Source organism: Daphnia magna, linkage group LG1, assembly GCF_020631705.1.
Source record: "Daphnia magna isolate NIES linkage group LG1, ASM2063170v1.1, whole genome shotgun sequence".
In the NCBI taxonomy this organism is placed as follows: Eukaryota; Metazoa; Arthropoda; class Branchiopoda; order Diplostraca; family Daphniidae; genus Daphnia; species Daphnia magna.
The window spans coordinates 7,986,379-7,998,167 of NC_059182.1; the positions used below are offsets into that span (position 1 = coordinate 7,986,379).

An 11,789-nucleotide genomic window follows, 5' to 3' on the forward strand; every position below is an offset into this window, starting at 1 on the left:
AGGGTCTACCCTCCGACACAAATCAATGACGTCGTAGAAGTATTCCCCCCCCCTGATTCGTCTTTCCTTGCTTCCGCTGTCGTAATTTTGCCTCTTGATAGCGGCCATAATGTTGCGACTGGAAGGCGCTAAGAAATCTCGTTCGTAGTCCGTCCGACCCAGGCACAGCCACCACCCCCGGTGCTGCTGCCACTGCCGGTGTATCCCGCCACACCACCAGCGCTCCCGAGCAGAGAAACCATTTCCTAGCCGCCCCATCCAGCTACATCCCAAAATTCTCGGCCATATCAGCTGGTCCCCAGTGGTTTTAGAGAGCCGTACTCTCATAACGCTCTAGCCAATCGGCTGCATCCTCATCCTTCCTCCCGTAGAAGATCGGAGGAGCCCGGTACTTCAGTTGGGGGGCAGGTGGTCGTGGGGCCATGACTACTGGTGACGCGGCTCGAGAAACCGCTGAACTGCTTGACGACTCACTTGCAGGCTCCTCTTCGTCTACCGAATCTGCAAGGGATGACTCTCCCTAGGATAGGGGTCGGCTTCTCCAACCGTGCCAATCCAAGCCCTCCCGACTGGTGCCCTCTTCCGCCTCGGAAGTCGCCCTGAGCCCTACCGCGTCCTCTCGTAGGTCACCGTAATCCCACTGAAGTGACTCCGTGTGCTAGGCCCCCTCTATCCCCGCTTCCACCAAGTTAAGCCTACTCTCGGCCCTACTACCTAGAAGGGGCGGATAGGTAGCGGATAGCTCTCTTGCGCCCGCCTCTTCTCCCGAGTTGTCTGGATCCACAACCGTCCATTCCCCTAGACCGCTGTCTCTCGGCCTCCGCTGTAGCAAGAACTTCCGATAATTTCACTTCCGATTCGCCCTCTCTCCAGAACTCCCGACCAGATTCCCTGATTCAGCTCCGAGGCTCGGGTGGGGTGACTAATCGCTAGAGAGGTTTGCGTCCCAGCACTAACACAAACTTTGGTCGTAACTTCCGGTTGTGCTTCCGTTACGTTGGCCCCCCTACGTTCCCTTACTTCGCCCTCGGGTGACGCTTCAATCCCCCTTAACCGTTTACTTTGCCGCAGTGGACCAGTACTAATCTACACCCGATCATTCAGGATCGACGAGCCCCCCGGTAGACCTATTTTAACCCGCATAAAACAAGACTAGATCCGCTCTCTTACCTGAGTTGTGGACGTTCAAACGAATAAGAAGCTCGGTCAGGCCTGTGGTCCTATACCCAAGCAATTTAAGGTACCAATACCCGCTGGTCACACCTTCCAAGGACCTCTCAACAGCACCTGCATCCTAGTTTCTTACTCTATTGCTTCGTCCCCTAACAACTCAGAATCAAGCCCAATGATCTTACCTTTTTTTACCAGGAAGGTCTACCCTGCATTTCCACCATGTAATGAGTTATCGCCGATGGATCTGGTGAATCAATCTCGGTGTATTTATTCTCTTCAACACTCAAGCACGACAGAAAGTAAACATAACTGTTCTATTAAACTACTGGCCACGAAGGTCTACACTATAGTCTTTCAGGCGAGGGAAAGAGTCAGTCGGCGATTCCGATGCATCAGCAATGGGATGACGCTCGAGTGACACTTCCGTCGGTCGTTTGTCTATCCGTTACAGCTATAACGGATGGTGAGAGTTCTATTACGAATGATGCGTGAACGTTACAATATTAAAAAATTTTAGCAAATTTCAATAAACTACGTAATACTATTATAAATATTTTTGAAAAATTTACATACACCGTTATTTCCTAAAACAACTATTTTTTTTTTATTTCTATCAAATTTACAATTATGCATTTCTGAAAGGGTTGGGAGAGGAGGAGAAGCTTTTCACATGTTGAGATCAATTTTCGTTTTATGGTTAACTGCGTAGTTTAACCAAAAGGTTCAACTCAACCAACGTAAAACCATTTTATGGTCAGCCAAAAAGTTGAGCAGCTCAACTACAGGTTGACAATAAAACGCAACCTTATGTACCACATCACTATATTACTGTTACCTGAAAACAGACAACGATAAAATCAAAAAAATAATTTGAACATGGAACAATTTTTAATCATAAGATAATATGAAAGACAACCTTCTTGCCACAAAAATTATTGTTTTCATTTAGAATTAACTGATAAACAGGTATACGATGGAACTGTGTCAAAGCAGAGGCATTTTATCCATCTGCACCACACAGAAGCGGTTGAATTATGCAGACAGGTAAATGAAGGAAATATAAGATACGATAAAAACATTTTTTGCCGTCATTTATAAAATAGCAGGCTTTCTAAAACATTAATTTTTTTATTTTTTCATCGTTAAGATTTGTTGATCGGCAAGCTGATCTCTGTTTTGATTCCTTGGTCATACTGGGTGGTACGAGTGATTGCTCCTAAGCCAGGGTTAGTTAGTTAGAATCCAACGGGATTTCGGTAATTTAACCTGTCCTCAAAGGTGTTTGGCGGTTCCTTAAAACTGAAAACTGATCCGATGATATGACTTTATAGTAGAGCATGTCAGGGCTCGATCTTCGCACTTCGGTGAAAGTAGCCTGTGTTAGGTAATTGTAAAGGTCTTTTGAAGATCCCCTATCGAAGCAACGGCAAAACAAGGTAGAGTTACCCGGGAATCTTAACGGATCCCTGCTCGCAGCGGCCAGGACCCTATAAGTGGGTTCCTCAACCCGGTAGAAGAAAGTATACTCACTTTTCCTTACTGGGTGTGGTTTTTTCACTGTCAGAACAAAGTCGTCGCTGGTGCAAACGCCTAAAACATACGACCAATCATGAATAAGGGAAGTCGTTTCCACAATTCGGGTGGCACCAACTAATTGTATATATTAGTTTAAATGAAGACCGCGCCACTCTGTGGTGGTGGAAATAGACCACGACGGTTAGGGTATTACCTAGTTGGGTACGTTAACTTTAAACGACCCAAGACGAAAAGAAAAGACCCCAAATGGGTTAGGTAATACCAGATTGGGTATGTTATGTAAGGAAAACCTGGTCTGCTAGCTGTAAATCCCCCCGATTGATTAGGTGTTGTCAGGTAAGGTCTAAATTAATCGCTCTAGAAAGACCCAAAAAACCACGTCAGGTTAGGGTATACCAGATTGGGTATGTTATAATAAGTTTTAAACCCCCACCAAAACAAAGGGTGGCCCCACGTCAGGTTAGGGTAGACCCGATTAAGTGTGTTTTCCAGGAAACGGAAGCTCTTACCGAGAACAAGGGAAGGGTGATTAATTGCGCCCTCAACGAGGAAGCCCAAGACCCCACGTTAGGTAAGGGTAGATCAGATTAAATATGTTATAACGGAATCCGAAGCCCCCAAAAGGGGGGGAAAGTTATTGAGCGCGCCACTCACGGGTTAGGTTATACAGTGCCGGTCCACTTATACGACTACTTGGTGCAGTGGTCGTATAACCGGATGGTCGCATGACTGGTCGGACGCTATAGTAGTGATTAGCAGGTGACGACTGATTTTAATTTGATATGATGCGATATCGTTTGGCTTGTCTCAGTACAAAAGCGTATGAAATATTAAAAATGTAGGCTCAAATCAAATAGAAACAAGACTAGAAAAAATACGCCTAGCATTAAGATTCTTTTTACGCGGATATACATTTTCTTTTACTTTTTCCATTCTTCACAAGTACAATAGCGATGCGTTCTGATCCACTTACAACAGAACACTGGCTGACGTAATGCACTTTTGTTAAAAAAAGTCCAGCCCTCTCACATTAATGAAAGTCAATAGTCATTTTAAAAAATAGACCTTGAAAGGGATTAAAATAATGCAACTGTCGGTACATTTAGCGGCATAAAAGTTTGAACAGGGGCTATTCGCGCCAAAAAGTGGTGCCAGCAGAAGGGTGGTCGTATAACCGGGTTGGTCGTATGAGTAGGCGGTCGTATAAGTGGACCGGCACTGTACCAGATTGGGTATGTTAAACAACGATACCCTGGTAGTTTGCTGTAAAAAAGCGGTTGTTTTCAACCCGCCCCAAGATGAAACCACAAAAGTCCCCCGACAGGTTAGGTAAGACCGGATTGAGTTTGTCATATTAAAGAATCCATTGCAATGTAGAAAACCCCTAACCAGAGAAATTCCCAAAGAACGGTATCAAACGCTGACACTAAACAAATATTTGTTCATAGCCTGTTTATTTACAGCATGACCTAAATAACCAACTCCTCAAGGCGAGGTAAGGGAGTTTCAGGCAGCAGAACAGAGATCACGAGGCGGTTCAAACCGGAAGGTGGAGGTGGTTGTGGTGGTGGTGGCGGTGAGGGTGGTAATGGAGGTGTAGCAGAACACGCAGCAGTATAAGTCCGTCCTGCAGAACTTGTTGGACGTATGGTAGCCGTTGGTGGCCTATCAAGGGGTGGTTGCTGATCGCCGATGGTGGGTGTAATGGCTGTTGTGGCCCGTTGATAGTCGCCAAAGCCAACTCCAAATGCAATGTCCTCTCACGGGTTGCACCGTGATCCACGTAGCCCGGGAGAGGGTGGGACGGGTAGCGAAATTGCCGCGTTGCCACCAGTGCTGACTTTCTCCACTCCAAGCGATCGATTTCGCGGGAAACCCTGGTGACCTCCCTGTTGTCGGGTGTCCTCAAAAAGAAAAAAGGGAAAAAAAAAAAAAAAAAAAAAAAAAAAAAAAAAAAAAAAAAAAAAAAAAAAAAAAAAAAAAAAAAAAAAAAAAAAAAAAAAAAAAAAAAAAAAAAAAAAAAAAAAAAAAAAAAAAAAAAAAAAAAAAAAAAAAAAAAAAAAAAAAAAAAAAAAAAAAAAAAAAAAAAAAAAAAAAAAAAAAAAAAAAAAAAAAAAAAAAAAAAAAAAAAAAAAAAAAAAAAAAAAAAAAAAAAAAAAAAAAAAAAAAAAAAAAAAAAAAAAAAAAAAAAAAAAAAAAAAAAAAAAAAAAAAAAAAAAAAAAAAAAAAAAAAAAAAAAAAAAAAAAAAAAAAAAAAAAAAAAAAAAAAAAAAAAAAAAAAAAAAAAAAAAAAAAAAAAAAAAAAAAAAAAAAAAAAAAAAAAAAAATCGAAGCAACAACAGGTGTAGAATCACGAACTAGCATCGTAATAACGACGGGTGTCACCTGACCGACTGATGGGGCTGACGGGACCAGTGCACTTGGCGCCGGGGGTGTTAGTTCCATTTTCTCCAGCTCTCGCAAACGTATTAAAAATGCCGAGAAATAAGCAGACAGCAGGGACGTATGCGCCGCGACGTTGACTGGGTTGTCAATACCTCTTCAAAGTAATTTAATAACGTCGGCCTCTAGCAACGCAACTGGGCAACGAAGGCACAGCCGTCGCTTATCCAGTGCGTATTCCTGGCATGCTAATGCAGCATTAGCATGCCCTAGATAACGCTGCCACGAGGGCTTGAATTGCCTGATGGCTTTGCTGCTGTTGGTTATTAATGACGTCTACCAATTGCGCGATTTGGTTTTGGTAGGCTGAACCATCAGCTACTGTTGCATTCGCGACCCTGCCCAACGCTACGACTAATTCCTCGTTTTCTGGCATCTATGCCTTGGTAGACGCTTTGGAAAGGGTGGTGAAAAATTCAGGCTTGCGTTTTCTAGCTTCGTTAGGTTGACAACGTGGAACTGGACGAACTATTCAAGGTCTAACTGGTGGATCTGTTTGTTGGTTACGGCTTCTTAAACGATACTGCGGCTCGAAACCAATAAAAGGTTCTCTAATTTCTGATTCTGAGTCTGAATCCGCCATGCAGGCCCAACCACCTGCCCAAACACACAACAACAAAAACTAATGCGATTCTCAGCCAGTCAAATAAAAGGGGGAATAAAAATAAATAAATAAGGAATATAAAGAACACGTATAGTACACATTAGTCAATAAAAGCAAAACGAATAGAAACAAAAATGCAAAGATGAAAGCTAAGATGAAACCAAAAAAAATATTACTAACAAAACTAAATTTGGGTGCAAAGAATAGCAAAAAAGGTTAGCGCGCAGAGGAAAAGAAAAGAACCCCTCGGGAAAATATGAAAAAGAAGTGACAAGAAACAAATCGCTCTTGGCATAATGCCCCTACACCAGACTTACCGTGATTGCGATCCCGATCAATTTTTTGATGGGCGATCCCCATCATTGAAGATGATCGGGATCGTAATCGCGATCGCGATCATTTTTCCGATCAATGGTGCTATTCAGAAGACATCTAGCAATAAAAACAGTAACAATTATCAATACAAATACCTTTTTATTTTCCAACTAAATAGTTCTGTCATTCTAGTCTAAGTCTAGTAAAAAACTGATCTCATCTAAATGTCAGAAGACGATTCTTTTACCGACGAGAATTTCGATCCATCTCCGAATACCAATGTTGGAAACTCCAGGTAAGATTTTTATTTTTAAAATATCCCTTTTTGTGATTTGTCAAAGTCACTTAATAATAACCTGTTTGTCTAACCGATTTAGTACACCAGTAACTCCTCGAAATAAATTGTCTATTCCTGAAGAATATTACGAACATATTGGTGATGTTCCTTGGAAGAGAGCTAGCTACTACAAGTGCCTCATACCTGGATGTGTTCCACAAAAAAAAAGATGGGTCTGACAAACCACTGGTAGTATACCATGGAACTAGACACAATGCCAAGAGGCACTTTCTGGTAATGATTAAATACTAAACCTACAAACTTGAATAATCTGTCATTTAGAATTCCACAGAAACATGATGTCAACAATGAGCAAGGCTACGTTGAGAAGTGGAACCAGTCAATAAAGCAGCTTTCCAATGAGGAATCACCAACAGCTGGATCACCAAACACTGTTCCGATGTCCAGAAGGAAAATTGTGACACAAGACAATTTGAATTCCTGGGTTATGGTAATGTACCAATATCAGTCAGATGCTCCCACTTTGTAAAGCAATATACGTAGGGCTTTTGCATTGGTCGCCTTTATTAAATTACGAAAACCAACTGTGATCCATATCAAGGTTACAAGTAATTCAAGTTAATAATGAATTTTTTTTATAGAATTTTATCATAGTTGATATGCTTCCATTGAATACTGTTGAGAAACCTGGATTTTTGAACTTAGTTTCTAGCTTGGCACCTCATTTGGTTCTGCACGGACGAACATTTTTTACAGCGTTACTTGAGACGACCTATCAGGAACGGAAACAACAGTTGATTGATGCCTTGTTGACATGTACCGACGCGGCTACAACAGCTGACGCTGGGACGTGTTGCAGAAAATCTTACCTCGGTGAAACCATACATTGGTTCGATGTTGGCAACCTACAACGGAAGAGTGCCTGTCTTGTTATCCAAAGAATCACTGGAAGGCATACGTTTGACGTATTAGCAGACGTCATAGAAAATCTTCATAACGAATTTGGTGTCACGTCTAAATTACGCGGTACCACCACTGACAACGGGTCGAATTTTTTAAAGGCTTTTCGTGAAAGAGGTGCAATTTCCACAGTCAACGATGGAGAGGATTACTTTGATATTGATTCTGGCGAAGAGGAAGAAGATATGGTTTATTTCTATCTTGGTGATATCTTAGACGGACAAATGGTTGAAACACATCACAACAAGAATTTCACTCTTCCGCAACATCGAAGATGTGCTTGCCACCTTCTGAATCTGGTTGCCAAATCCGAAAAGAAGATTCATGAATATTCTTATAAGCAACTCCGGATTTCTACTCAAGAAAAACTATACCTTCTTTGGAGCAAACAAACCTCAAGTTCCTTAGATTCAGACATTATTCGGCGTCATCTGGGACAACTGCTAATTATTAAAAAATGAAACGCGCTGGAACTCCGAGTTTTACGCAGTGAATAGCGTCGTTCGCCTGTTGAAAATTAAAACTCGGGCTATGCGAAAACTATTAGACGAATTACACATCCCAAATGTTACTCCAAACGACGAACAGTTTTTAAAAGAATATGTCCGGATAATGAAGAACATTGCTGAAGCACTGGACATCCTTCAAGGAGAAAAAAATGTAGGGCTGCCCAGGTGAAAATTTACTTGGTAATTACTTAAGTAAAACAATAAAAAAACTCGAGTAATAGTAAAGGATTTTGGAACAAGTATTTTTACAGTAATAACATAGAAATACTATAGAATTACTTGAAGCAAAAAAACTTTTAGAAAATAAAGCAAGCAGTACCAAAGCAGTCATTTTCTAGTGAAACCCTCGTAAATGTACAATGAAATTCAGTGAATTTAGAATATAATATAATAGTAGACTAGTCTACCATTGACTAAAATGAAAACATAGAAAAGTCTTCGGTGGGGATTGAACACGAAACCGCACATTACTAACTTTCGCAGCAGAGCGCCTTAACCACTCAGCTATTTTGATATAATATTATTTCTACATTTTCCTTTGTATATCGAGGATTCAGTTAAGAACTTAGAAAAAATTCTGACTGAAAACTAAAGTATGTTTACATTTAAGACATTTGAGTATGTGTTAATAATTAAATCCTACTTTTAATAATTATATATTAATTTTAAACTATAATTTCTATCTTTTTCATTTTTAATCGCTAATATAACCCAAATATTTCAAAATAACAAAGAAAATGTTAATGTTCAATAACAAATTTAAAAAGCCAAAGTGGAAATAGTTGTATAAAAGCAAATAAAATATGACAAATTTAAAGGGGGAAGTAAAATTTACCTGTAAGTCATCAGAAGAAAGTTAGGATATAGTGGCATTAATGCCCAATGTAGTGAAACAACAATTACTATAGTAAAACAGCAGTTTGTGTCAGTAAATATACAGTGAACACTACTGAAAACAAAGTGTGTCCAAGTAAACTTGCAGTGGTCACTAGTAAAACAGTAGTGTGTGTTAGTAATACTGATTTTGAAACAAAAAAAAAAATACGCCCCCTTAGTGTTACTTTTATTTTACTGCGTTCACTACAGTAAAATGATAGTTTACTTGGCTACATTATAATTTTATTGTAGTACAATATAGTATTTTTTTACCTGGGATAGTGAAACAGTAGTGTGTGTTAGTAATACTGATATTGAAACAAAGAAAAAAATACGCCCACTTAGTGTTACTTTTATTTTACAGCGTTCACTATAGTAAAATGATAGTTTACTTGGCTACATTATAATTTTATTGTAGTGCAATGTAGTACTTTTTTACCTGGGTGGGCTACCTACTTCCCACTTTTTCTATCTAGAAAGCTTAACTGAAGCACCTTCAGGATGATGCATCAATTATGTATTGTCAGCCATTGTTAAATGGTCTTCTTGACACCATCAACTTTAGGTATACTAGTTCAAGTTTGATTTTTCTATTATTTTTTTAGAAGTTTCTTGATGGAACACTAACATTTAATTTCATTAACTAGATTTGAACATATGTTTTGCGATAATGAGCTTCATTTAGCCACAATATCAAACCCGATGTTAAAACTATCATGGTTAGAAACAGAAGAAGAAATTAGGCGCGGAAAAACTCTGTTCAAAAGAGAATTTGAACGTTTTCAGGGTATCATCGACGAAAGTGATACGTAATCCCACATAACACAATGCAGTCCGTCGGATATCCGACAGATGTCGAGGTCGGATGTTGAGTGCATCTTTTTTATATCCGCCGGAAAGCCCGACATCCGATTTGGATGTTCTATGGATGTAATATTTTATGGTTTTGACCGCCCTCAACAGCGCCATCGGACATTCTAAGGATATCCGAACGGGCTTTCAGTTGGCTATAAATATGACATGTATGGACCTCTAATCTTTAAAAAACATTAGGCTATATCTGGATTCGAACTCTGATCTCCCGCACCACAGTCGAATATTTTTCCACTGTGCCAATCGTCAGATTAACTGATTATCATTTTCGAACAATCCAATCGAATTGTTGTAAAACACTTGATTTTTTTTTTCGATAACAAATCACCAACAGGATTTTTAAGAAGTCAAGATGATGTCGAACTTAGGTTAAACCAGAAGTGTATAAATTGCAATTAAACGATTTATGCTAAATATTTTTTAAATTTTAAACTTCAGCATGATTTATTAAGTTTAAAGTAGTTTTTTATTATTTGGAATTAAAATCCTATCATAAGTATACTTGCTTCGAATATTATTAAATGCCGAATAATATATATTTTCTGTAAGTTAATTTCCAATGGCTTGGTTCCCGTAAGCTAAACGGCAAACCTGTGCAAACAAACTCACGACTTACATATATTTTATTCATTTTTTTGTAATAAATTAAAAAATAAACCACCCGGCAAATAGATAACTACTCTTTTATTTTTTTGAATTTTTCGTATTGAATGCTGGACTTAAAATAAAAATACTTTCAAGGGAAAAATTTGAACACGGTTAAGCTCTCTCCTTTTGGAAACAAATAAATTTTGACAGTTTATAATGAAACCTAGCGATCGGCCCCAATTAGCTCTAATCGAGTTATTCTCCCCGCACCGATAAAGTGCATTCGGGGCTGAATTGAGGTGCCACTTTTCAACCGGGGCGGTGAAGGGAAAAATTTGAGGTCCACTCGTTGCCCCGACGCAATTTTTTAAAAATGCCTTTCTTTCGGTTTCAGAGTAAAAATCGGGGCAGGCGGGTAGAACGAGCTATTATCGGGGTTGTTATCGGATCGATCGGGTGAAACAGTCAATCGATTATGTTTTTTGCATCGATGAATCAATTGATTGCAATCGGGGTAGCTTCCCTGATTAAGTACCTCGATTAAGTCCCAATTGAATTCGGGGAGAAGAATTTTCCACCCTAAGCCACGCTTCGATGGCCCGAAATGAGAAAACCAATTGGCAAAACAGCGCACCGATTGTCTCGAGGCCGATCCTTAAATGAAACAATTGAAAATCTTCTTGGTTTTTGGAAGGAGGTCCGTAGAATATGATTTTCGCACATCCATTGCACTTCCAAGGTGACTAGCCGACGGACATCCCTGGAACTACCCAATGAGTACATGGATATCTAACGGATGTTCGGCCATGATTCGGACATCCCACGGCAGAAATGTGCTATATGGGAAGTTGCCTAGCTTTTTCTAAATCGTGATTATTTAATAAGTTTTAAAAAAATTTATACTTTTTTGCAGGTCTGAGGATTCTAGCGACGGGACGTCTTCATCTCGCTCTGGCCCAAGCCCAGAGAAAAAATATATGAGCGCGAAAAATTTCTTTTAGTCAATCACAAAACGAAACGAAAAAACTAAACCAAACGACGAAGTGGATTCATATCTCAAATTATGTAATACCTTGGAACAACTACGTGATTACCCCATAATGCAGAATATCTACAGGTATGTCGGTAGTAATATCTAGTAGCATATACATAGATCAATCAGTCTCACTTTTAATTCTTTTAGGCGATACAATGTAACCTTACCATCTTCAGCGGCGGTCGAGCGCTTATTTAGCCAAGGAGGACTGATATTCACACCAAAATGGCAAAATTTAAGTGACAAAAACTTCGAGATGCTTCTTTTTCTAAAAGTTAACAACCACGTGTTGAACCAGTGGTAAATTTTCATTTATGATTGATGCAGTGAGTGTATTTTTTTATATTTTACTGTCTCGTGTCTTCAATTCTCATTGCTCCTTGTAGCCATTTGATCAATTTTAAAAATTATTTCTACCAACAACTTATCCCAGAAAGGAAAAAAAACAAACAAGGAAATAATACAAATTACCAAATCAATTAATTTTATTCTTTATAATTACTGCAAATCATATTGTATTCATGTATCATAATTTATTATTGTTGTCAATTCATAAATGATCGCAAAATTGATCGTCAG

General features: G+C 39.2%; 1 protein-coding gene across 1 annotated transcript; it reads left to right on the top strand.

Moving 5' to 3' along the window:
• The first annotated feature begins 6,294 nt into the window (after window positions 1-6,294).
• LOC123469455 lies at window positions 6,295-11,256 on the top strand. Its single transcript, XM_045168465.1, has 6 exons — window positions 6,295-6,365; window positions 6,690-6,858; window positions 7,010-7,683; window positions 9,207-9,278; window positions 9,361-9,471; window positions 11,088-11,256. Exons 1-6 carry the CDS (start codon window positions 6,295-6,297, stop codon window positions 11,173-11,175), a joined length of 1,185 nt encoding a protein of 394 aa, XP_045024400.1. The 3' UTR covers window positions 11,176-11,256.
• Window positions 11,257-11,789: the final 533 nt, after the last annotated feature.

Coding starts and splice junctions, on each gene's coding strand:
- LOC123469455 (XM_045168465.1), top strand. CDS start 6,295: ATGTCAGAAGACGATTCTTTTACCGACGAGAATTTCGATCCATCTCCG. Junction 6,859..7,009: donor ATTTGAATTCCTGGGTTATG/GTAATGTACCAA, acceptor TTTTTTTTATAG/AATTTTATCATAGTTGATAT. Junction 7,684..9,206: donor TATAAGCAACTCCGGATTTC/TACTCAAGAAAA, acceptor TTAACTGAAGCA/CCTTCAGGATGATGCATCAA.